General features: G+C 44.2%; 2 protein-coding genes across 4 annotated transcripts in view; one reads left to right on the plus strand and one right to left on the minus strand.

The window, feature by feature from the left end:
• Positions 1 to 282: 282 nt before the first annotated feature.
• On the minus strand, positions 283 to 6,680 carry LOC101076948 (secretory carrier-associated membrane protein 1). 2 transcript variants are annotated; one of them, XM_003965382.3, is made up of 9 exons: positions 6,454 to 6,680; positions 3,958 to 4,035; positions 3,792 to 3,878; positions 3,598 to 3,709; positions 3,391 to 3,519; positions 2,471 to 2,630; positions 2,290 to 2,391; positions 2,074 to 2,191; positions 283 to 2,001 (listed from the first exon to the last, which is right to left on the minus strand). In XM_003965382.3, exons 1-9 carry the CDS (start codon positions 6,508 to 6,510, stop codon positions 1,852 to 1,854), a joined length of 993 nt encoding a protein of 330 aa, XP_003965431.2. In that variant the 5' UTR covers positions 6,511 to 6,680; the 3' UTR covers positions 283 to 1,851. The 2 variants fall into 2 exon arrangements, with proteins under 2 accessions (XP_003965431.2, XP_029693268.1); XM_029837408.1 differs by lacking the exon at positions 6,454 to 6,680 and adding an exon at positions 4,520 to 4,629.
• A 434-nt stretch (positions 6,681 to 7,114) lies between these two features.
• ap3b1a (adaptor related protein complex 3 subunit beta 1a) overlaps positions 7,115 to 25,968 on the plus strand; it is a 31,604-nt gene continuing 12,750 nt past the window's right edge. The window contains exons 1-22 of one of the 2 annotated variants that reach the window (XM_003965383.3): positions 7,115 to 7,436; positions 11,018 to 11,093; positions 11,173 to 11,247; positions 12,651 to 12,746; positions 12,886 to 13,046; positions 13,364 to 13,430; positions 16,640 to 16,822; positions 16,976 to 17,131; positions 17,729 to 17,826; positions 17,906 to 17,960; positions 18,040 to 18,111; positions 18,207 to 18,269; positions 18,368 to 18,500; positions 18,590 to 18,699; positions 18,815 to 18,991; positions 19,492 to 19,678; positions 20,431 to 20,561; positions 21,048 to 21,180; positions 21,270 to 21,453; positions 23,542 to 23,689; positions 24,492 to 24,540; positions 24,938 to 25,038. In XM_003965383.3, coding sequence (XP_003965432.2) covers positions 7,309 to 7,436; positions 11,018 to 11,093; positions 11,173 to 11,247; positions 12,651 to 12,746; positions 12,886 to 13,046; positions 13,364 to 13,430; positions 16,640 to 16,822; positions 16,976 to 17,131; positions 17,729 to 17,826; positions 17,906 to 17,960; positions 18,040 to 18,111; positions 18,207 to 18,269; positions 18,368 to 18,500; positions 18,590 to 18,699; positions 18,815 to 18,991; positions 19,492 to 19,678; positions 20,431 to 20,561; positions 21,048 to 21,180; positions 21,270 to 21,453; positions 23,542 to 23,689; positions 24,492 to 24,540; positions 24,938 to 25,038 — 2,583 coding nt within the window. In that variant the 5' untranslated portion in view covers positions 7,115 to 7,308. Of the gene's footprint in view, positions 7,437 to 9,826; positions 10,473 to 11,017; positions 11,094 to 11,172; positions 11,248 to 12,650; positions 12,747 to 12,885; positions 13,047 to 13,363; positions 13,431 to 16,639; positions 16,823 to 16,975; positions 17,132 to 17,728; positions 17,827 to 17,905; positions 17,961 to 18,039; positions 18,112 to 18,206; positions 18,270 to 18,367; positions 18,501 to 18,589; positions 18,700 to 18,814; positions 18,992 to 19,491; positions 19,679 to 20,430; positions 20,562 to 21,047; positions 21,181 to 21,269; positions 21,454 to 23,541; positions 23,690 to 24,491; positions 24,541 to 24,937; positions 25,039 to 25,968 lie in introns of those variants that run through there. The other variant, XM_011604710.2, reaches the window with a different exon arrangement.

The following is a 25,968-nucleotide window of genomic DNA, read 5'->3' on the forward strand; positions in this document are numbered from 1 at the left end:
ATCTCTCCTAACAGAGACAGATTTGGTTTCATTGACTACAAAGACATCGTGTTAGTGTTGAGTGAACGCAGCAGCTGAAACCAGAGATCAATCATGAGACAGACTCATATTCCCCACTCGACATCCTCCTGGCTGTGAATCTGGTCCAATTCATCCAAATGATCCTGTTTATGCAGATCGGAGCGCCCAGTGCCAGACCGGTGCTGCTTTGATAAACACCGCCACCATGTGGCTGTAGGCTGCTATTACACCCTCATCCTGCAGAGCGTAGTTATGAACGCGTTCAGAAGCAATTTTTTTTAATTGTGTTAATACAATAAATAAACAAATCCCAAACTACTTAACATGCAACTGAAGGGGGAAACCAGACAATCTTAAAATTACAGCAAACTTCAGTGGAAAAACACTGTACAAAATATACAAACACCCGGAGTTTTCCTTCAATTAAGTCATTAAGTTGCTGATAAAAAGATTTGATTTCACTTTCAGTGTTTCTACCAAAAACCCTGTTGATTACTTAGCGCAGCTCCAACCTACGGCTTTCAGTGCAGTCCAGGAAACCTCGTTTACCAGCAGTCTGAATATCTATGCTTCAAAATAGACATGCAGCAATCCCAACAAGGCAGAGCTCAGCAACCTCACAACAAAACCACAGCTTTGCTATCAAAAACACGAGTCACTGAGGATTCAAACATTCAGTCTAGAAGAAATACATTAGACCAGGTTTACACTGCTGCACCTCTTTGTTGCTGGAGTAGGAAACTATGAAAACGCAGGTAGTCGCCAGATCTTCCTGGACATTAATAACGGGCCAATTAAACTCTTCACATAAGCAAAGAGTGGATCCTGAGTTAATCTGAGGTAAATCTCCCGATGATGAGGAAAGCTGAAGCCAAGAGAAGACCTCTTAATGGTATCTAACTGTGTGTGTGTCCGTGAGGACCTCAGGAGATGCTCCAGATTAAGAATCTAGTAACCAGATTTAAAGTGCAACTTGACACAATTTAACAATGGACATTGAGACTTATAGGCAGAGGATTTCCAAGAAATTACTTTAAGGCAAACTACTGATTGGTAATTTACCTAGAAAGAGGTATCGATTAATGGCTTTAACTGCTCCATTTAGAAAATTTAACATTTTTACGAGACAAAATGAGAGAAAAAAAGAGGGATGCACCAGTTCCAGTGTTGAATACCAGATAAATACATAAAATGCTGCTAGCGTGGCTAAAATCAACAATGGATGGAGCCTATAGGAAAACAATGCGAATACATTTCCTTATCAATATATAGGGAATTTAAAACCATTCATAAGTGACAGATGTATTTTATCCTTCACATTTAAGAAACAGAAATATGAATATTATAGGGAATACGAATCACACATCAGAGGAGAGTGGAGTAAGGCAGTGGGCGAGAATGCACGGCATTCATTTGAACCATATCACGTCACTCCACCAGGGGGCAGCAGCGCGAAGCGACAAAACGAGAAGGGTTATGATATGACAGAGAGAGAAATAAATTATTTTTAAGAACAAAACAACCAAAACTCGCAAAGGTGTTAAGAATGCTGAGGGTAGGAAATGCCCAGACACTACAGTTATATTTGTAAGTTACATTAGACCCCCTGCAGGCAAAAAAGAGGCCCAGAGAAACAGAGTAAATTGTAGCGGAAGCAGGATCGCAGCTTAGGTGACGCAACATAGCTAAGCCTTGATGGAAATGAGGAGGAAAACTTTAGATGATTGGACGGCCTCTTTCACGACAGCAGGGTCTGAAGACACAGGGACTGTTCTCAAACCGGTAGTTCAACAGGAAGGTGGACGATCAGAAACGGCTGGATGGAGCCGATCAGGGTTGCTCCTTAAAGGCCCCCTGAGCGGCACTGGAGGCGGCATTAGCGGCGGCAGCCTGCACCGTCTTGTTGGACATGACGCCGGAGGCAAACTCCTGCTGGGCCCTCTCAAAGCTGGCGCCCGTGGTGCGGTAGAGCGCGTGGATCTAATCGGGACGTGGAGGTGGGAAAGGAGGTCAAACGAGGGCATCTTTTCAAACAACAATGGCTGGTTGTACCTTCTTGAACATGATCAGGGACATGGCGGCCAGGGAGGTGAAGAGAACGGCGACGATGATCATAATCACGCCCACTGGGACGTTTTTATTCAGGCAGGTCAGAGCCGAGATCCACCCACTGTGGAGGAGAAGCGGAAGTTTGACACTGTTGGACGGCTAAACTCCGAGTTCAGTCGGAAACAAACCCGCTTCCTGATCGAGGTTAAATCCCCTCACCTGGTGCCCCAGCTTGTGATGCCGATACACTGGATCACGTAGATGCCGAACTGACAGATGTACACGAAGAAGAACAAAAAGAACCTGAAGGAGCTGTCACTCCTGCCCGCAGAGACGAAGAAGTAAGCAGGTGAACAACAGAGAGGTGGGGGCAGCAATGTCAGGCGCGTCCGAGGTGTACCTGAACGCTCCATAAAGCGGCCGGTACCAGCAGACGTAGGAACACGGCGTGAAGAGCATGAACCAGAGGATGGACAGACCGAAGTCCACGCCGCGGGAGACGTCCACGAAGAACCAGGCCATGCAGCCCACTAGGTTAGCCAGCAGGGTCCCCGCATGACCTGCAGCAGAGGGACGGAGACAGAAGGACTTCAGCAAATGAGTGACAGCACCTCTGAAAACACACGTCCAGAAATATGTTACACATTATTTGTGCGTGTGGGAATTTGTTCACGCGGAAAATCTGAAACAGCCCCCAGCCCCTCCCTGTACATCAGGAAACTCTCCATTTCTCTTCATGGTTTCAACCGTAGCAGAAGTCTGGAGGCAGATTTCACAGCCCGATGTGAAATACGGCGTCGGGCTGCTATTTTACAGCTGAAGGCAGCGAGAAAAAAAAAAAAAGAAGTCTGCTTTTAGGTGCTCAAGGATGTAAAAGCATGAAGGGAATGTGAGGGAGAGACAGGTCTGTATCTCCAGAAAGCTCTGAGCGATCATCTGACCCCGGCCCTTCATTGGGCCACATGACTGCACCATGTGCCTCCGTCATGAGGCCTTTCATTCCCTCAAAAACGCAGGAAATCTGAAACGGTTTTACAGACATGAGCACTGAGCAGTTTCTGCCGCCTGCGTTGTATTAAAAGACATTTATGAGCAACAGAAAACAAAAAGAATCCAACAGGGAGGATTTCATTTATCCCCTCCTGGAATTCTGAGGGAATTCTGACATTGAGGTCAGATCTCTCTGAATTCACACCCCCCTCGGAGCTCCTTCGGAGTCAGCAAACCGCTTAGTTTCACCTCATAAGCCACTAAAGTCCTAATTCCACGACTTCGAGAGCTAGTTCCTCGTTCCCGATGAGGACAGAAGCAGCCACTCACACATCCACAGATAATACATGATCTGGACCGTCTTCTGGAACTCCACCGGGATGTCCACCGTGATGTCGTGGTAGAAACAGGGACCCACTGGGAAATTCTCCGGCAGGGGCGGCCAGTTGTTCTTCCTGCCTGAAACAGAAGAGAGCGAGCTGCTCTGAAGCGGACGCGTCGCCACCCCTGACCCGCCTCGGCGGCCCGCCCGCTCACCTCCCGACGCGCTCAGCGTCTGCATCTCCCTCTCCCGCCGGTCCAGCTCGGCCGCCTTCTTCTCCAGCTCCTCCTGCCTCTTCAGAAGCTCGGCGGCTCCCCGCGGCTGCTCCTGCGCGCGTTCAAACACTCGAGTCAACACACCGACAAAGCACAACAGGCGCAGCATTCGGTGCAGGCGTAGGCGCGGCCACCTTGGTCTGCGAGTACGCGGGAGGCTCCTCGGTGGGCTTCATGATGGCGGGCTGCGTGCTGACGGCAGGCGCTGCAGCTCTGGGCGTCTGTGGACAGACAAGAGAGGGTTGACGTACACTCGTCATACACATCAGAAATATGGACGATAAGATGACAAGAACTGACCGTTTGGGCATCCGTGAAAGGGTTATACTCCTCCAACCCCGGGGGAGCCGCCTGTCTGGCCTGTGTCACCGCTGGATCCTGGGAAAACATTAAAAAAAAAATCCCTGCTCAGAGCAGCATCAGTCTGGAATATTACTGGAACACGACGGCCCTGGTGACCTTCACCAAGGCAGCAGAAGAGGTCCCGCTAGCACGATGTCAGTGCAAAACCCTCCATTATTGTGTTGAATCAAAGCCTCTTTATTTAAATTGCAACAGGCCTGTAATTTAATCCTGGCAAAGACAGGATGATTCCAATAATTTTCACAGGAAGATGCTATAAATATCCACATCCGCAGAGAAATGTTTCTGAAAGAAAAATGCGAAAAAGAAAGAAAGAAAGAGGGCACAATTTGTCTCACAAACAAGCGTGGGGGTCCTTGTAACCATTTACAAATGAAGCAAACTTAAAAAATAGCTGCAGAGGGACAGAAAAGTCTCCTCCCCCAGCAACATCTGCGTACTCGCCGTCCTTCCACTTCCTGGAGAGCGTCGCCACTACCTCACCTTGACCGACCCTTACCATCAGCTGCCGTCGCTCACCACCAGATTTCATTCAAGATTAGCATCCAGGCGCCGGATCCCTGCGTTCCTCCCCAAGTCTAAGTCACTCTGGTCTTCTCCCCGCGCCCGCCTCTCAGTTTCTGGGGGGGGGGGGGGGGGGGGGGTTCTCTCCCCAACGCCGCACACATGCTGCAGGACCCGTCGCCAGACCAGGCTCATGAATATTTCATGGAATGTTGTGTTGAAAGTTTAATGTTGCCCCGCTGCACAGCCAAAGCAGCACAAGATCTCATTATGAGACGCACGGCTCAAAGATTTCTGTTTTAAAAAAAAAATCACAGTGGAAAACCGGCATGCGTCCGACACCCTGAAACACGACACCACGGCTCGTTTGATAAGGAACGAGCTAACGAACCCGCCACCTGCTCCAGCAGCGAAACAGAAACTAGAGCTAGCTGGAGCCTTCATGGCCTTCTACACCAGCCTAACTCGACTACATGTGGGGCTATTGAAGGATAAAGTGTATCCAGCAAATATGTAAAGCTTAGTTTGGTACATTTGGTCTCTTAACTGTTGCCAGGGAGCACTAATTGTGTATGAATATAGCATTAGAGCACAAATCTGACACTGGTAGATGAAAGGAGGGGCAGAGTTTTAGCAGAAAACCCAGCAGAAGGGATCCGAACGCCACATGGTGCCAAAAACAAGCACCATATGACTTCATCAAGTATTGAACAAACCTCCGGGAGGCAGACAGCGCGTTCCTCAGGCTGCAAAAATATGAGCCAGAACGCCAGAGGCCTGGCAGGACGTCAGGATGTCACCGGTCGGGTCGGCGTGTTAACGCGGCTTCATGAATCTTTCACACCGAGCAACGCAGCATCGAGGAAACGTCCGGAAATACCGTTTGGTGCGAGGGAGCTGTAAACACTGTGGGTGGCTGTGAACTTGTGATGTCACTCACCAGTTCTATGCACGTTCTGCTTTTTCTCCCCCTCTTTTTATGTCACCAAATATCGAAATGACTGCTTTCACCACCCCTCACTGGCACCTTTGATAGTTTACACACTCACAAGATCAGGTCAGTCGTGAGTATCTTGTGTTTGGAAAATACGAGTCTTTCTTTTGGGGTCAAAATGATGAACGCCCGGGATGAACTTTTCAAACTACCGTTGGGATCCAGAAAGGGCGACAGTTTTGTCCCAGGAAGGAAACGAAAGTGTGTCTGAACTTCCCGGTGCATGGTCCAGATTTAGGAAACAGCTGAAGGTTGGAGGTGAGAGGCTGAGATCTGTGGCACCAACAACAGCCAAGCTGCTGTCAGACAGGGAGGGGGAGCTTTCAACTGGTTAATCTTTCACTTTTTAACCATGAAACTAGAAAATAGTCACTGGTTTTCCTCGCAATTCTTCTGGAAAATCTGCACTCTCGATTAAATTTCCCCCAGTTTTAACAGAGTCTCTCCTCTAAAAGATGTAAATTACTTTTATGACAACGAAGCTCATTTTAAGTAGACTTAGTCATAGAAATAAGAAGTTAGAGGGAATTATTTAAACTAACAGCTGACATATACGCAACACTTTAAATCACGTTGATACGGATATGTAACAGAGTAATATAATCTCTAGATTAGGTCCGTGAGTGGATCTAATTGGAGTTATATGATGAAATACCAGGTAATTAACATGCTGTTTGTTATAACCAAAATAACAAACGCCTCTTACCAGGAAGACAAACACAACTTTAACCCTACCCAAGTCCCATCCTGGTGAAGTTGTGCACCAATATTGACAGACTTCAAACGAAGCAAAGCAAAGCTTCATTTTAAAGTTGCAGATTGTAAACACTGCGCTTAAAAAGCTTTCTTGTACCAAATGCCCAGTGCCTCAGTAACGTTAGATCACGTATGTGAACAACGCTAACGCTAGCAGCTAAAGTTGCTAGCAGCGTTACCTGAAAAGGGTGGCTGAACGCAGGGTCCGCGAAAGGGTTGCTGTCGATTTCTGACATTTTCCTGTGATTTAAGTCGCTTTTTTGCCTGGATTATGACTGAATTCCAGTTTCAGCCAAATGTAGAGCGAGCCACCTGTGAAATACCGTCGGACGTAAGTTGACACTGAAGGAGGTGAAGTCCAGTCTTGATAGTTCTCAAAGATCGTATCGACGTGTAGATAGTTCACCAGTGGTGGTCACACGCGACGCAAAATAATTCAAGCGGAAATGAATGTACGTCATATCCTTTAAATGTATTTAAGCGAATTTACAAATTGCTTTGATCACATCAATTGTAGTGCCAATTAAACTCACTTTCCAGTCAATTGTACATATTACTAACCAAAGTTTGATATGATTTTTCATATTAACGCCATTAAAATGGACAGGAGATGATTGTTTTGTGAATTGACAGAAATAAAATATACAAACAAAATAATGTAGACAAAAATAATATAAATATTTGATTTTAAATACTACTGTCAACTCTAAAGTTACCGTAATTTTAGCAGCACAAGAGCTCGAGGTATTTTGACCATAGTTCTACAATTTCTAGTCTAAAAAGATGGTCTGCCTAACGACGACTTTAATTCTAGTTTGTATAGATCTACGTGCTGGAGGTCTGTCATGTGACACCGCCTTGTCCACCTCACGCTTCCGCTTCTGCGTGTAAAAACTTGTGCGAAATCTCGGAGAAGTTTTTCTCTGCTGGAAAGTTTTCTCGCTAAGTGACACATTCCGAAAGCGAAGACCTGTTTCTCCATCGCAAGACCCCAGTATAAACGTATTAAGTGTACACGTCGTCTAACGGTGACTATGTCGACGGGCGTCTCGTACAATGACCAAGGGGGAGCAGAGGCTGCCGTGGAAGCGGCTCAGGAGAGCACCCCGACCTCCAGCAGCACCGGAGCTGCCTTTGGACTGTTCAGCACCGACTTCAAAAAGTAAGTCAGCTGCAGGAATTATTGACGCTGAAGTTGTCCCAAAGTCTGGCGGTTCGAGGGAACTCTTGAGTTGCTGGCTGGAAAAGAGGCCAGCTGAGTCCAGCATCATCAACAAGCTAGGCGGTGATGGCGACTGTTAGCTCTGCAACTCTGGATCTATCCCATGGTTACAGCACCTGCTTATGTTTAACGGTAGAGAGCCAGGGAAAGTGAAGCCAGTAGAGTTTAATTCCTTGGTAACATTGAGTAGTATGATGTGAAAAATTCTATCACGGGACATGAGGTTATAGTATTTGCTTATAGTATTTAGGAAACGTGAAAATGAAATGTTACTGTCAGTGTTTGGGCTCATGTGTTCCTATATAGAAACAGATGAGTCCCACTATCATTTGAGCTGCTGTGTTCATTTGCAAACCGCCTGTATTGTCTTCAGCAGGACCAGATAGGAAAAAAAGATCTATAATGACAAAACTTTTTTTAAACCGAGGCAGTATGTAGTTCTATATTGCCGTGCAAGGTCACCAAATATAACATAATTTATCACCATCATCACCACTTCACTAAAACTCACAGTATTGTCAATATTTGTTTGTTTGTTTTACATTTTTAGTATTCCCTGTTTCATCCCAGTGGACACTAGGGGGCGGTATAACCCAACACAGCTCCTGAGCTCCTCTGGATTAAAACTCCAGAATGAAGATTTAAGACAAAACAGGGTTTAAGAATTTTTGTATATCTGTGCTAATGCTTTTGTTTAAAAAATCCTAAAATTAGGCAGACCTTTTCATCTTCAGTTTTATCTCGAAGCAGTGTTTATTCATTGATTTATCGTCCCTCCCTTTACTTTAACTTGTGATAGGATGTCCTTAAGTCTAAGTGTCAAACGAGTTAACTTCTAAGCTGCCTCACATGACCATCTACCCAGTGAGGGAGGCTGTGTCATATGTCTGCCTCTGGAAACCAGGCTGACTTGCCAGGGAGAGAATTAATGTGTGTGAATGATGCTTTTGTGTGCAGATGCATGACCCAAATCACAATGATCTGGGCTCTCACACTGGTGCATCGGGCAGACTTTCTTCCTCTCCAGCTGTGCTGTGTGATTGGTTATTAGAGCTTATTTCAGTGTTTTTCAGTTGAAAAATGCCCAATATGTGTCACGTGCAGCTATCCTGCTGTGTTACACGGGTCGTCTACAGATCAGGGGTGTGATTTTATTACGTGAATATTTGGATTTCAGTCATGAGGATTTTTAGAAGACGCAAAAAGTCTGCACCCTCATGATCGCAAATCGCAGTTTTTCAATACATTTTATGGTAAACGTACCACAAAATGACTGATCGCCATCATTACATCTGCTCAACATGGGCAGATATCTTAAGACACAAATCCAAGTATTATTTTTTTGAAAAAGACTTTTTCCATTAAACTGCAGCAGCATTTTGTGGACAAATTACAACAATCAAACTAAGTTGTGAACAGGAAATAAGCTCATTAGTATTTTTTGGTGAATTATCCCTTTAATATAATTGAAGAGGAATGTATTCAACCTTTACCTTTGATTAAAATAAAATCCACTTATCATGATCTGGATAAATATCCAAAAGTGGATTTTTTGTACATTCTATTGCAGGAGTCAATGCTGTTAAGTAATGTTGCAAAATACAAGAATTTTAGTAATTATTAGCCATTACCGATATTATTTAATTATTCAACTTGGTAGAAGAGAATCAGAAAATCCACCGGTAAGAAGTACATTAGTTTACCTGTAATTGTTTTAGGAGTCCAGACATATCTGACATATAGATCTGATGTCACCAACTAATTTTTGTAATCCCTAAAATGTATTAAGATAATTTAATAAATGTGTGTGTTTAATAAATGTGGACTATTTGTGCCTAAATATTTAGTAGGATGTTCAGTGAACATCATTAGAAATGTCAGATGTCATAATGTAAAGATCTAAAAATGAATCATAAAAAGAGAGGTCACCCAGGTGTTAAATGGTGCTGCTGCCACTGGAATACCCCCCCCCCCCAATTATTTCCCAAATGGTTTATTAATAAGATTTTTTTTGGTTGTATCTGCAGGTTGTGCAATATAGTATTTGTTAACCAGTTGTCTCATGAATTTCACAACAGGCTTTTCGTACCTTATTGTCTTCCTGTGTGGGACCAAATTCCTCCAAACGGCATCCTGTTTGAAAAAAAAAAGTACAAATAAAGTATACCAGGCGGGCAGAAATTCAAGGAATCATGTTTTGCACATTCCAGAATTGTTCTGGAAGTGCGCTGGCCGCCTTAATTTCCCGAATTTGTCCATGTATGCTTATCTTTGTTATCCAAATTTGGCTGTGAATGTTTTGCTGAAGTTAATTATTTTGCTGTGGAAGTGCTGGAAAGTGGTGCCGTGTTTACCCTCCAGTGTAGATAAGGCCCTCCTTTTCCCCCAGAGGGAAGTGACTGTAGTCACAGAGCAGAGTCCCAAATATCCACGAGACAGGTGAGATGTTTTTGGCTTCCAGAGGAAAGTTTTCACATTTAAAAAGTGAGGAGAGGGAACAATAGCGGGCCACAGATCGTCACTTTAGAAGGTATGTGCTGACCAGGGTGACAGCGAGAATAGCTGGTCATTACCAAGCTGATGGATCATCTTGTGACTTTTTTGCGCAAGAGAGGAAGACAAGAGAAGTGCACGAGTGGAGCCTGTGGTGGTGATCCACTCTTTCTGGATCTGCAACTAAGAACAAGTTAAGGAGAGAACTGTAAATAGAGCCGGGGAACGCCGCCTGGAGGAAAAGAATTAGCGCAGTACAGTCAGTTGGAGTTTTATTTATTTATTATTTTTGGCGGGGGACTCCTTGTTCCCGCGCTAGAAAGCGGGCATGGACGTCGGCTTTTCCTATAACCACGCGGCAGGAGCAGTGAGGACGGCGCTGGTGTCTGCTGAGAACCTCCATCTCAGCCTGAAGTCTGGGCTCAGTCTGGAAGAACAGGCTCTCACACTCTCCCGGAGCCCCAAGGACACACAAAACACTCGGTACCTTTAAAAAGAACACGGTTGAGTTGATTTGAATCTAAGCAGTTTTTCAGGTTTAGGTTTCAGCTCTTCTAAACGAAATGTTTTAAACGGGGTGGGTCTTTAGGTATTTCAGTCTGGGACAAAATAACAGTCAATAAGACCATCAGTTTCTGAGAAATTCCACTTTGGGTTCTATTCCCACTTTCTGCTTAGTCCATGGAAACACACTGTTACTGGAATGATACCAGTTTGTGCTGGTGTTACTGCTGGGAATGAGCGTTGCCGTGGAAGCACGGGGCAGGTTTGGCCGAAATGGAGGCGACGATGCCGAGGTGGTGGTGGTGTTTTTACTGGTTTTCTGCCTCATGTGTCTTGGTTTCGGGATCAGGCGTAACCCTGACTTGTCTCCTTTATCTGTGAAGCCGACACAGATGCGACAGATGCGAAACGTTCCCAGCCGCACCGGTCAAGCAGCAGCTGGTCGCCGCCGCCGCCTCTGTAGGGTGTTTTTTTTTCTCATATTGACCTCATCGAGTGTCAGTAACAGTGTTGTTAATCCGCAGGAATGAAGATCTCAAAGAGATGTTGGAGAGCAACAAGGAGTCGCTCAAACTGGAGGCCATGAAAAGGATCGTCGGGGTGAGCGCACGGCGAGGCTTCTCCCTTCACATCGATCGTTTTCTCAGCAGGTGGATTCAAATTTGCTGCTTGTTTTCAGCTGATCGCCAAAGGGAAAACCGCTTCGGAGCTGTTTCCTGCTGTGGTGAAGAACGTCGCCAGCAAAAACATCGAGGTATGACATCACGGGTACATCGGAGCGAAACTGGTTCCCTGTCTGTGATGCGTCCGCATCCTTTGGGACTCACCTCAGGAGTCACAATCACTACTGAGTAAAGGCAGCCTGAAATCCGGCCGAAGCACCCAGATGGGTCCAAAGCAGCGGTACCGTAGTGCGTACCATACGGATCCATAATGTTGGACAGGTTATGAACGGTTCCAAGGCCCCAAACCTGGGAATATTGGTCAAGTGCAGCAGAATAATCAGGTGGCGTGATGTTTGGGGGGTTACCTGAAGTTGTTCAACGTTCCGCGTGAGGCATGCAGCCAGAGCAGCTCGTAGGAGGGTAGGGGAGCAGGTGGGAGGGTGTAATTGGACCAGAGAGCCCACAGTCACGTCTTCTGTCTCCCACTTCAAACCCACCAGCTGCTGAGGTGGTGCTTTTGTTTCTTTTCTGAGCTCGGCCGCACTCCTCCTCCCCTCTCTGTGATTTGCTATTGATCACTGCTAACTCCTCAACGCTGTATCACGCACATATATCCGTGCAGTTTGTTCCCTTTAAGCGCTGTTTCGCGCAGTTTTATATCATGTAAGGTTGTGTGGGAAAGAAATTACACAAAAAAGGGTCCTGTTTGACCCTGAGGGTGTTATGGGGACCTTTGATTAGTTTTCATACCAATTCAAAATAATATTCGCCTGTTTTTTGCAGAGAGCCGATCTTTGAGGACAGATGGGTTGTGTCCCCTTTTTATGGTGAATAATGTGACTAATTTCAGCAGTAATGACCAGAATGATGATTGAGAACTGAGGTAGACTGCAGCAGGTCGATACTCGCTGCATTCTGGAGCTGATTAGTAATTAAGCGCTTAGTGACTGTACTTAAAATATAACCTTACCCCTGACCTCAACCGTCTCTTTGCTCCAAAATGAAATTATAAATAGTTCCTGGAGTAAATTGTCATTTTTCACCTCAACATTTTTTTCCTCAAAGGGCAAAATTGGCTCTTTTTTTCTTTAGCTGCTGTGGGGAACTGAGGAGCCACCTTTAGCCTCCAGCAAACCTTCTCAAGTGGCAGCACACATTTTTATTTTAGGCCTTCCTTTGAGAAAATGAAAAACATGGAAGCTCAATTCAATGGAAACTTTCTGAGAGGAAAAAGATGGTGTAGCCTTGCTGTCCGCCTGAATCAACATAAGATCTTACTGGCGCTGAGTGACCGGAAGCTCTGTGGTAGAACTAATAAACTCACATATTCTGCTGAAGCTCTAAAGAACCAAGCACCCTTTGTTCATCGATTAGGGTTTATTTGAAGTCATTTTATTCAGAACACATGCATGTTGTGTTTTTCTGCCTTTTTTAGCATATTTCCAGTGCTACATGGGTTTCAGTGTGTGTTTTCTTTTTTGATTCCTTGCAGCTAAAGAAGCTGGTGTATGTGTATCTGGTGAGGTATGCAGAAGAACAGCAGGACCTGGCCTTGCTCTCCATCAGCACCTTCCAGCGGGCTCTTAAGGTAGCATATCGTACATAAACACACTCAGCCATTCATTTGGGATATTATTTGTTTTAAAAATCAGTGTGTGTTATACTCTGCACGTTTTGTTGCTCTAAATCTTTTTTGTTGTCGTACTCACCCCATGTTCTTGTAACAGGACCCCAACCAGTTCATCCGGGCGAGTGCCCTACGGGTTTTGTCCAGCATTCGTGTTCACATAATCGTCCCCATCATGATGCTCGCCATCAAGGAGTCATCGGCTGATCTGTCTCCATACGTCAGGAAGACGGCCGCTCACGCTATCCAGAAGCTCTACAGGTACACTCTAGCCTGTTTGTTCTTCCTGTAATAGACGAGGGGAACTACAATACCGGTGAATTCCACTGAAATTTGTTACATGTTGTTATACCAGTCGATACTCTAGATTAAAGAATGAGTGAAAATCCTGAGATGGGATGATCTGATAGTATACAAAATTCTCTGTCACTGGAAAATATCTGTCCCGAAGCATTGTGAACACTGACATTATTCTGAGGACAGAGTAGTATAATTTAATTTGTAAGCCCATCAAGTTTTAACGTTATACGAATAATTTCAAATCCTTAATCGCCAATTTCACCATCTCTCCTCTTCAGCCTGGATCCAGATCAGAAGGAGCTGCTAATTGAAGTGATAGAGAAATTACTGAAGGACAAAAGCACAGTAAGTACAGCTTGAGTTCTGCGTAGGGCAGCTCTTGCGTTGTCGACCACTGGGGGGCGCCCCAGTCAAGCGGTTCCCCCCAGCTCTGCATCACACAGCTCATTCGGTAGTGCCACGGTTTGTTAACACCCACTTAAACCCACACATCTTCAGATGCTCCTTGTTAAGTGTCCATTTGGAAGGAATGTACGCACTGATGCTTGTGTCAGCTTAATTTTCTAAAAGGCCAAATTCTCTCGCTTTTCCGCAACATCGACCGTAAGTGAGTCAAATTCTTAAATCCCGCATTTAGGCCAGCTACATAGAGAATACCCACAGCTGAGTAGAAGACAGACACATCATGTTCATTTGAGGGGATCAGAGTGAATGATAAGTTTGCTTTCGTTCCACTCTCAAATATTGTGAGTTCAGCGACAAACTAGAGATAATGTTGCGTTTGTAAAGGTCAGCCCTGCCCGCTGGCTGTAATTTTGTATTCACACCATATATACCTATCATTATGCAAAGAAAACAAAGCAGTTCAGGCCAAGAGGGGAATGAAAAGCCCAGTACCAGATGCATAGAATATTTAGCCCTGGACGCTAACGAAGACAGATGACTCGGAGCCTGCATTGTGAAGCTGGGGGACAGACAGAGAGGGCACTGTCATCACACAGATGCACATGAGTTCGAGGAACATGCTCAAAAAACCTGAACACAGTGGCGACTAAACAACCATCAAGCGAGACGCAATGCACAATTTTACTACGAACCCAGCATCTAAATAGCTTTCAGGTGAAGTGGCCAATCACCAAACAGTCTGCTGTTCGGTTTGTAACCTTTCTTTCTGTCTCCTTCCCACCCCCAGGCTGAAGGCAACAAGCCTTTCAGACAGGTTTAACACACTGCCTGATATTAATTAAGTCATTTAAAAGGGGATATGTTGGCCAATGCTATTTAGGTGGTGCTGCCATGCTGTCTGTTGAAGGAGGAAACATTTGGTGGTAGTTTGGTGCTGTGACAGTGTCCAGGCCTCCTGACATTTACCTTTACCCGTGTGGCTGTTTGTTTAAATGGCTGTGACACATAGTTTGGGGGGAAGGGGTGGGGGGGGCTTTTATGCAATATGGCTTAAAGAGGAAATGGGAAGGCCTGATGACAGAGACAACATAAGAGTTTGTGCAGCTGTTTTACTGTGATGGATCTATTATCCCTCTATTACAAGATAAATGATCGATCCCCCCTGTCCTCCCTGCTCATGCACCTTCTGCAAAATTGAAATGAGAACAGAAAGGAGGGGCAGGGAACAGCATGGTGGGTACTATGATCAGGAGCTAGGTGAGGTGCCCATTAATTTAAGCAGAAAGAGAGGGAGGAGGAAGAGAGCAAGAGGGACGGGAGGATAGGCCGACCCCACACTGGGCCATCAATCAAAAAGGTGCGTGTTGTCTCTGGTGTGATGACCCAGCACTCTCTGCCTCTGTGGCACTCTAATTAGAATTCATAGCAAAATAGATGCAAGGAAACGGTTTGGGCCCTTCATAATTTTATAGGAAATTTATTGTTATTAGAAGAACCATTTGCTTAGTGTGATTTTTCCATTACCAGCTTGTCACACAGGGTAGATAATATGGTGGAGGAAGGGGAGGGAGGTGTATGAACTCCATAGATTGGGGTGTCAGATTTGTTGATGGTGCATGTAGTTTACCTTGGAGCTGTGTCTAATGGGGGAAGTTGGTAGCGAATGCACAAAACCCTTGCAGCAGGAGCCACAGGAACAGATCTGCTTGTAATAGCCTTAGAGACAAAAGGCTGAGGAAAAGCACCGAGGGGGAGCGATGCCAAAAAAACACAGCAGCCTGCCCTGAAAATACACACCGCTGTGGAACAGATTGATCTATAACAGCATATGTTGACTCAGACGCGCTCAAACCTCCATTACAATATTTTGTTATATTCTACAGTAAACATTTACTTCATGTTTATTTTTGGATTAAATGAGGACAGAAACTTCAAGAAAGAGAAGTGTTTTTTTCCCCTAATGCGTAGTTTGTTTTTCAGCACTTAAGGTTTGTGAAAATATGCATTAAAGAGCTTTTTAAAATTGCAGAATATCACAATGATTTTAATTACTTAATAAGATCTTAGCATCTCTATTTACACTCTTATAGTGTCTCGCTGTCTAGAACACACTGTTATATTTGCTAGCTACAGCAGCAAGAGAATTTTATCAACGTCTGTTTACAACTGTGTTCCCAAGCATTGGTGTCTGATATTACTGTATTATCATCACTGTATGAGGTTACTCATCCTCTTACACGCTCTAATCTTAAACATGCACCTACGCGTAGGTGTTTAAAAATAAAATTTTTGCCCCACTCACAAATGGTCATGTCCCTCAAATCCCAAGGTAAGATCCCACATAAGTCGGCAATACGCGCACACACGTGCGTGCGCGCGATCAATCAATGCAGGCTCATGACAGTGCTGATGGGTAAATGCACCGGTTTCCCACAGGGCCACCAGGGGCCAGAACACTTTAATTGGCAAGACCAGATTCTTCTCCCTTTCCCTTCTTCTTCTCCGCCCTCGCCTGCCCGTGATAATGCTGTTTGCATATTAATACATCACCGTGTTTCTCACTCAGCCTCACAGTCACTCAGCAGGCAGTGGAATGGATGTGAGGAGGGGGGGGGCGTGCTGGTGGTGGGGGGCGTGCTGGTGGTGGGCGCACAGCCAACAGTTTTTGTTTTTTCCCCCCCATGTTCTGTAAGAACGTCATTGACTCCACCAACTGCTGCTTCCTCCATTTCAAATTAATGATTGAAAATAAAATGTACTTTTTATTAGAGAAAGGATTTTTTTTTAGACCGAAATGTGTCTATTATTTTGATGTAATTGCAAATTTGCTATTTTGTTATATTATAAGTGCAGCAGTTGATCTTTTTTCCTGTCTGTGTGTTACAGAATTTGTGAATATAACAAGATCTGCCACAACACAATTAGAATTTGATTTCAAGATTCAAATACAATCGGTAACGGAGGAGGAATGTATATAGATATATGTGTGTATACACATATATTACAGTTCTGCAGCATTTTTATTTAGCCACTGATCAATATCACTGAGCACAACTCTAATATATCTGTGCCACCTCTGTTCGGCTTGCAGTTCAAGTCCAGAGAGCTAGTTGAGACTCTCAGGTCCATTCTCTCATTGTGCTCTGCAGCTGGTGGCCGGCAGCGTGGTCATGGCGTTCGAGGAAGTGTGTCCAGACCGCATCGACCTAATCCACAAGAACTACAGAAAACTCTGTAACCTGTTAGTGGACGTGGAGGAGTGGGGACAGGTGGTCATCATCTCCATGCTGACCCGCTACGCCAGAACGCAGTTCACCAGTCCTTGGAAGGAGGTGTGCAACGTCTTAGTGTGGAAATAATCTTGCACAGTAATTAAAAAAAAAATAAAAAACATTTTTTGTAGCCAAGTAATAAAAGGGCATCTGACTGCATTTACCACTTTGCATCAAGTAGATGGTTAACCTTTGTTCTGTAAATTGTTTCAGGGTGCTGTGCCCGAGGAGAACGATGACAAGACTTTCTACGAGTCTGACTCGGAGGACAAAAAAGAACAGGCCCAGAACAAGCCCTACATCATGGATCCAGACCACCGACTGTTGCTCAGGAACACCAAACCTCTGCTGCAGAGCAGGAATACAGCTGTGAGTCAGACTGACACTCGCATCGAGTCAATGCACGTCTGAAATAAAGATGATTGACACTTATTCTTAACAACGTATGAGAGTAGAGGCATAAACATTGATTAAAGTTTCAAGGTGCTTGTGTCTCAGCTTGAACACTAAAGCTGCACGTAATTTAGTGCAGAGTGCACACTCTCTGTATTATATAACGCTCCTGTACATATATAACGTGGACAGAGAACGCGCACACACGCACGTGTACCTGTCACATTGCACGTCCCGAGATGAGTAAACAAGAGGGTGAGTGCAGATCTCCATCATCCAGGAGACTCAAGGTCTCTGTCAGTGTGCGGCAGCAGGAGGAAAAATCCCCCCCAATGAAAGCGTTGATTAAAATGTGCCATGCTGTGCCTTTTCCTCCAGACAACAGAGTGACATCCTCCATCTTCATAGATGCCTGGACCACTTTCTTTCAGCCAACAATGACAGACACACATCCACCAGCTATTTAGAGCCACCGCTGAAATATTGCTTTGACGGTCTAATGTCAGCGCCTCTGTACTGATGCGTGTGAAGGAATGAAACTTTAGTTTGGTCTTTTGTTGCGGATTTTCCAAGGTGGTTCTGGCCGTCGCTCAGCTCTACTGGCATTTGGCCCCAAAGCATGAAGTCAACGTTGTCTCTAAGTCACTGGTGCGACTCCTGAGAAGCCACAGGTAATACCGAGAACACATAAAGTCTGTTGCCTCTCCTAAAGAGCTGAATCTCAGTGTTGTCTCTGTCTCCGTAACACAGAGAGGTGCAGTACATCGTGCTTCAGAACATAGCCACAATGTCCATTCAGAGGAAGGTGAGTCTCCACTTCGGTGGATGAGCAGTTTAAGTGACATGAACTGAGATTTTTCTTAACGCAATTTCTAAACAAACAGGGGATGTTTGAGCCCTTCATGAAGAGCTTTTATGTGAGATCAACAGACGCCACACACATTAAAACCTTGAAGGTAACGGGTTTTGTGCATCAGCTACCTCAACAGGGAATTCTGAGCTCATAAAATAAAGCTTAAGAATGATTTCTCATCTTTCCTCATGGTGGTAGCTGGAAATCCTGACCAACCTGGCCAGCGAAACAAACATCTCCATTATTCTGAGGGAATTTCAGGTTTGTTTCATGATTGCAGTTAGTTATCATCTGCATTGATGAGATCCCTTTACTTTAAAATTCCCCTTTTATTGTGTGTTTATTGTTCTGGATTTCAGACATATGTGAAGAGTCAGGACAAGGCCTTTGCAGCAGCCACCATTCAGGCCATCGGCAGGTGCGCCACCAACATCTCTGAGGTGACGGACACTTGCCTCAACGGTCTGGTGCTGCTGCTCTCCAACAGAGATGGTAGATCCAGCTTTTTGGACCGTAGATAGTTCCAGTGTTTCCTGCACCAGTGCAGCCTAATTGTGTTTGGGCTGAACATGTTTTTGCAGAGACTGTGGTGGCTGAGAGCGTGGTGGTGATTAAGAAGCTGCTTCAGACTCAACCCTCCCAGCACAGTGAGATCATCAAGCACATGGCCAAGCTCTTTGATAACATCACTGTATGCTTCACAATTTCTTTCTCCACTCTTAATTCACACTCCTTCATATCAACATAAGATTGCAATTATATATAAATATCCATGCAACCATTTTGTTTCCGGACGAAAATTGCAGGTTCCCATGGCTCGAGCCAGTATCCTGTGGCTGATGGGGGAGTACTGCGAGAGGGTGCCAAAAATCGCCCCTGATGTTCTTCGTAAGATGGCGAAGACTTTCACAGCAGAGGAAGATATTGTGAAGCTGCAAACGGTCAATCTAGCAGCAAAACTCTACCTGACCAACTCCAAGCAGGTACAAAATAACTCACAGAGGCAAGAGTTGAATGAAATGGATGTCAAATTAGCGTCAAGATGATAAATATTTAAAAATCGGAATCATTTTTTTTGTACTCTGTTATTGGTTAAACCTATGGAGCTCAGAGTGAAATGCTCAGTTTAAATACAGAGATGTTCATGTGACCGGCCAGTGGTAATGAAGCGTCTCCGTGTGCAACTCTGTGCTCATTGGTCTATTTGGTTATATGGGGCAATTTTTGTCTCTTAACTGGGTTCATGAGCCCACTCTCACGGATGGAATGAGAAACACATAAAGGCGATTTCGGCCCATAACAATTTCCGTTTCTCCGTTTAATTTGTTGTATATGATTTATATGCCCACGTATGTTTTTGTTCAATGTTCTGCTTGATGTAAAGATGCTTTAAATACAGAGCACGCGGTTTAGTGTAGAATCCAACCATCAAAACCTGGTGCATTAAAGGCTAGATTTCTCCTTCTCCTTTTCTGTGGTACAGACAAAACTATTGACGCAGTACATCCTGAACCTGGGCAAGTATGACCAAAGCTATGACATCAGAGATCGAACACGCTTCATAAGACAGCTGATTGTGCCTAACGAGAAGAGCGGCGCCCTCAACAAGTATGCGCGACGCATCCTGCTGGCACCCAAACCAGCTCCTGTGCTCGAGTCTACCTTCAAAGGTATCTCATACATTTTTAATGTCAACCTATTATCCATATTTTCAAACATATTAGCGTCTCTAAATGAGTTCATAGGCTGAGATTAGATCCTCTTCTTCCAAGTGGCTCGTTCATGCGGTGGTTATATTATTCTGGTGCGTCTGTCTCTCTGAAGGGCAGTCAGGTTGGACCCCTTTACCTTGGCCTAATGATATGGGTAAATAGTTGAGCTAATGCTAACCTTTTTCAGACACTCGGGGGGGGGGGGGGGAAATCTCCCTCATTTTGCCGTCTCTTCTCTCTCCCACCTTCAGAAAAGGGACGGATATGTGCATTATTAAAATTCAGAGGCAGTTTGCACTTACTGGATGTTTTTGGAAAGCTTTAACCACCCGTCATTCTTAATATTCACAAGTTAATTCCCCCCCTCCATTCCAGCAAAACGTAGCATCTAGAGCATGCCTCCCAAGACAACGACACCGATTATCTTTGCTCAAGTTACATCTAATCTACAGTACTAAAGAAAAACTGGGACTTAAGCTAACGTTCTTATTAATTTTGAGCGGCTCTTAATTTGAAGATGGTGAAAAAGCTCTGAGGCAAATGCAGTGTATAAACAAGGGATGATATTTAGTGTGGAAATGAAAGAAAAATAACCTTGGTTTTCTACTCTTCTCCCCCCTTCCACTGGTGCCTCCTGCTTTTGTGCACTCGCTGCTTTTTTTCCCTTTTCCGTGATTTATTTCCCCTCTCGTTCCAATGTCTCCTCTCAGATCGAGACCGTTTCCAGCTGGGCAGCCTCTCCCACAGCCTCAACAGTAAAGCCACCGGATACCAGGAGCTCTCAGACTGGCCAACTGTTGCTCCTGACCCATCTGTGAGGAACGTGGAGGTCATCGAGCCAGTAAGGACTCCTCCTAAAACATTTTCTCATCCCTGTAAACATAATGTCACACTCTCCTGCTGTGGTGCGAGATGCATAATCTTTGTCTGTCATGGTTTATAGAGCTCCAACACTTACCGGTAGTTGATTGGCTATTTACTGGAGATTTAATCAGCTATTATTTTGACAAGATATTAAGCAGAAAATGACATTACCTTCAGTTGACTTTAGTTGAAAACAAAGTACTTGGCAGCCATGATTTTAAATTAATCATTGCCTGTATCGTTTTAATAAACACTAGAACTTTCCTAATCCTTTATCAGGATTTTTTTAGAATGCCTCTTTCTGTTACCAACATTTTCTGTTTTGAGCATTAAAAATGTGTTTAAATTGTAAATATAAAACTAATTATTGTGAATTACAAGTTAAACCGAAGACCTTTTTAAAAAAAAATATTTTCCTTTTTATGAAGTTAAATTCTCAGCTCACTCCTCTGTATCTCTGTAGGTGAAGGAATGGGCACCTTTGGTTGGAAAGACCAAAAAATCCAAATCTCAGGACAAATTCTACTCTGACGAAGAGGATGAGAAAGAAGAAAGGTCGGACAGCAGTGGCAGTGGCAGCGAGAGCAGCAGCAGCGGTACATTTTTTAAGCTTTAAAATATCTACACACAGGAAGGATTCTAATTCAATTCTGATGTGGTGCTTTCTGTGGGCGTGTTTGTGCAGAATCAAGCAGCAGCAGCGAGGAGGAGGAGAGCAGTGACGGTTCAGAAAAGTCCTCCAGTGATTCTGGAAATATGTCCAGTTCCTCTGAAAAGAGCTTCAGTGAATCTGAATCGAAACAAAAAGTGAAGAAGAAGACAAAGAAGAAGAGCCAGATGACAAAAACCCAGCTGAATGCGGCTGACAGGTACAGCGAAGGCACCTGTCTCTGAAACTCTTAGGCCTTCATTTTTCTTCCCAGGAAGAGTGCCGGGTCCAGATGTTTGCTTGTTTCTTTCGCTTTCTCTCTTCCTCACTTGGTTAATTAGACAGCTGCGTGTTTGCGAGAGGCGCCAGAGTGGAAGTCAACAACAATGTGATCAGTGCTTTGCCGCATCAATAAGTGCAAGCCTCCATCTGTTCATGACTTCAGCCATTTTTATCAACGTTCTGACACCCCATCTGTTGGCAACTCTCCCCTTTTACTTCAGTTTTAACTTCCTTTTTAAACACTTTTACCTAATCCAGTATGTCTAATGGGGAAAAAATAGAATTCTACTAATTTGTCCTTTACTTAGCACCGGTAACTTTGTCAAATACGTGTTTGAGTGCCTTGAAAATAAAATAAAAGAAGATGACATGCCTCTTCCAAAACAAAGTGTGAGCAATGAAAAATGGTTCTAAAAGCTTCGGTGAAAAATAATTAATTACATTCTCTTCTAAATGAGGGAGGAGATGAGATTTATTCCAACACGTTGTGGCTGTGCCTTCATTACGCCTGAGTAGAGCCTGAACACTTTTCCCACTGCAAGCTGGAGCCCCTGCCACAATTTATATTTTGACTTTGTTTTCAGGGTTGAATTTTCTCCAACAAATGATTCGTGACAGGTGGCGGAGTGAAAACCACGCTGTTTACCTGGACAAATTATGGAATTTCACTGCCCTGCATGGACAGTTAATCAGAACATCTACATGTGACTGGCATAACGGTTCTGCTCATGATCGAGTCGTGTTTTTATTATCAAAACGGCAAAGTTTCGAGCCAATTTTCTCCCTTTGGTGGAAGATTGTCAGAAAAATTCTTGTTGGATTTATGTTTTATGTGGACAATGTTGGCTTGCTGACTGGTTTAAGAGAGTTTAACTTCTACGGGCTTGTTCTAAAACAACAGTGAGAGATTCCCCCCCTTCTCATTGAGAGGCAAAGCAAAATCAAGACCTCAGCAATTTAGAAGATCTATTTTTAGTGCCTCGGTATTTGTTGTTTTCACGGGATTCCTGGTTATTCGTCATCCATCCTTCTTCTGTTGCCGTGTTCACAGCTTAATTACAGCATTGGGCCCATTAACTCCGTTTAGTGTTTTTTCAGTGTTCTAGTTACTGTGACAGTACACCAGTTAAATAATGAAGCCGACGCTTTTAGACAAAACTAAAAATAACACCAGCTGTTGATAGAGGAGACAATGCAGTCGAAGTCTCTCTCGCTCTCTCTCAGTGGAATATCATTAGTGGGGGTTCCATTAAGATTCAAGAGTCAAGATTATCATTACCAGGCTAATCAAAGAATTTTCCTCCTGTAGCGTAATCCACATTTACATGGCTAATGGATAATGACTTCTGATTGGTCATTTAGCAGACTGGTGTTACCACCGAATGAGATTTGAGTCATTACTACTAAATATGCTCACGTATAGTCCCTCGCACTCTGGCAAATTTAGTTTCTTGTGCACTCTGCCTCATTGCCTCACAGACACACAAACTGGGAGTGAATGTACCTGATTTTACTGTGTGACAGGCCAGTGGCTGACCCTGTTCTCTCCATTAGAGAGTATAATTAGAGCAACTCACCCCAGTGCTCAAACACACACTAACATGCACGCACACACATACACACGGTAATTAAAGCGGCTCACCCCAGTGCTTCCACAACAAACACAGCATAATGCCCTCATTATTGCCCAGTCGTTTTAGGCAGGGCCTAATCAGGCCCGCAGTGATTTATATCACTTTTTCCTGTTCACACAAATGAAATCTGTAAGCCAAATTAATACTGGCTTTTCATCATCGCCCCAGTTAAAAAGCCAGTTACCGTCACAATTCACCCTCATTAATTTAACAGCTGAAAATCCCAGTCAGAGTAAACACTCATTATATTATCAGCGCAAAGTGAGGAGGGACACGGCAAGTGGAAGAAGGATGGAGATCTCTGAGTGAATTAGTGACACAGAAATGGGCCGATTGTGGGTCATGACCAGGACAGAAGTGTGGATAACACCTCCTCTTTTTATGTGTTACAGTGATTCGGATGAAAACGGTAACGGACCCGAGAGCAAAGCCAGCAGTTCTTCACCCGAAAGCTCCTCCAGCTCAGAGACGGACTCTGAAGAGGAATCTGATTCAGACCCACCACAGAAGAAGAAAAACGAGGCAAAGCCCAATCCCAAGGTGAGCCGTAATCGTTCAGTCTAGTCACTTGACTTGTATCCTAATCTAAACTCATCTTTACGTTCACATTGAAGGCGTTTGATGAGCAACCACATTTTCAGTACAGACAGATGGAACATCATATTATCTAATTATCCGCCTAAATTTGTCCATAGAAGTGCTTTTCAGGCCTCAACGTCTCACTGTCACCGGTACACAACACAGTATGCTGCCCTCTCTTTTCTTTTCGGCTCTATGTAATTCTCATTGCGTACAGTTTGTAATTTGCGCCCGCGCCATGAATTATGCATCTCTGTTGCTACCTTCCAGACCTCCATTTACTAACAGGTTTTCTGACTCTATTACCACCATCAAGTGTTGGCAGGAGAAGATGTGACAAGATACAATTTCCAACTCGGTTGTGTGACTTCGCTATCGTTCATCGGGCCCTCCTGTTGTTTTCTTTCTATCTTTTCCGCCTCAATTATCCCGAGTGGATATTTGATGATTCCTTAAGTGAAAGCAAACAGGGTCTGGGATGGTTACAGTGGTGAAGCAAAAGTGTGTTTTAATATGTTTTTTGTTGCAAGCTGGAGAGAAGCCATCGTTTAATCAAGCCTGAGTGTTGTTTTTCCATTCCAAATCAACACGTCCCATCTTGGTGTTTCAGAATCAGAAGATCTTCATTTATCCTGGAGGGTTTTTTTTCCTTGCGTCTCAAGATCTGCTCTGCTGAATTCATGCCTTCATCTGAAATGGCACAGCTAAAAATATTTGTTCATTGCTGTTTTTGCCTTGGCTCATTGTCATCATGGTGTTTCAGGCCCAGGTGAAGCCCAAGAAGGAAGTATCCTTGCTGGATCTGGATGACTGTGAGTCTAATTCCTTGACTAAATGGGAAAATAAAATCTGCATTTGGTTGTTTATGTCGGATTTCTGCTTGAGTTAAGAGGCTGAAACTCTTGCTCATGCCAACCGTTGTCACTGCCTCAAATCCATGATCCATGACTCTTAAAGAGTCTCATAAATAGAGACACAGCCAAGAGTCTCCACATAAATGTTCTCTTCCTCTGAACGCGAAGTCTGATCTCTACTGACGGAGCAACCTCGCTAAATTATGTAATACGCTTAAGTTTCATAAAAGATGTAGCTGCCAGTTTAGCCTGAGAGCGCTACGATAATAAATACAGCGCTGTCATTCAGCGACACAAACAAAACAAAGACATTGTTGCATTCATGATCCTAAAATGTTTCTTTGCATCTTTGTAGTTTCTCCCACACCAGCGAACTCTCAGCCATCAGCCATCTCTTCCAGCCTGTTCTCCGACCTCGAGGGCCTCTCTATGTCCAACGTCTCCACCACCATGCAGGTTTGTGTCTGCAGCAGGAACACGTATGACATTTCCTCCTCCGTGTGTTGAGAATCAATAGTTTTTGTCTGGCCGACGCTGACAGGAGCGCAAGGCGAGTTGAAATGAACCTCTCTCCCTCGTGGAACATTTCTGCCTAAGACGCCATCTATTGACCTTTCCTGCCTTCTTATATTTATAACCAGTCAGGACAGTGCGACTGCTCTGCCTGTTTCCTGTATCTCTTATAGTCTGTCTTCCTCACCCGGCTGTCTTTTGCTCTTTCGCACCCTTGAACTCTATTTCTGCGTCTCATCTGGAACTCCGGCCTCCCTCTTTCTCCCTCTCATATCTCTCTCCTCCTGTCTGTCACCTTCCATCGCTCCCTGTCAGGTTTTGTGTCCCTCGTGTCTCTGCGTTGTGTATATCTGATGGGTGACCTTTCTTAGTGTGACGGCTCCTTTCTCTCCTCGTGGTGTATTTTCTGTCTTGCCCCCCCCCCGGGGAGAAACTGCCAGGCCGTTTTTGTAGTTTTGGTTGTTTGCCGTGTCTATTTTGTGTTATCGCTCCTGTTATTATTCACAATCGGCAATCTTTTTTTTTTTTTTCAGCATTTACATATTTTGTCTTTGCAGTGATCAGTTTTTTGGAGTCAATCTTAATTAATTCTCATTAAATTAATTGATCAGTCTGATCAATTTTTTTTGTGCCATAAAAAGTTTTTATTTTGTTTTTTACAGCGTGCATTTATCAGTGTGCAAGGTGCTTCAACTGGAGGGCACAAACAGTCTACCCATTACAAATAATGTATTTTATTAAGAAATAAGATTAATATCCTAGACAGCAAGTGAGCTTCAGGAATGTAAATGGATAATTGCGTAATTTATCAGAATAATTTAATCATCTTGCCTCCTGCTGTTGATACGAGTAGCTTCCAATGCAATAGCCTGT

The sequence above is a fragment of the Takifugu rubripes genome, chromosome 6, assembly GCF_901000725.2.
Source record: "Takifugu rubripes chromosome 6, fTakRub1.2, whole genome shotgun sequence".
Classification (NCBI taxonomy): domain Eukaryota; kingdom Metazoa; phylum Chordata; class Actinopteri; order Tetraodontiformes; family Tetraodontidae; genus Takifugu; species Takifugu rubripes.

Coding starts and splice junctions, on each gene's coding strand:
- LOC101076948 (XM_003965382.3), bottom strand. CDS start 6,510: ATGTCAGAAATCGACAGCAACCCTTTCGCGGACCCTGCGTTCAGCCAC. Junction 2,631..3,390: donor CATGTATTATCTGTGGATGT/GTGAGTGGCTGC, acceptor CCTCTGCTGCAG/GTCATGCGGGGACCCTGCTG. Junction 2,392..2,470: donor CCGCTTTATGGAGCGTTCAG/GTACACCTCGGA, acceptor CTCTGCGGGCAG/GAGTGACAGCTCCTTCAGGT.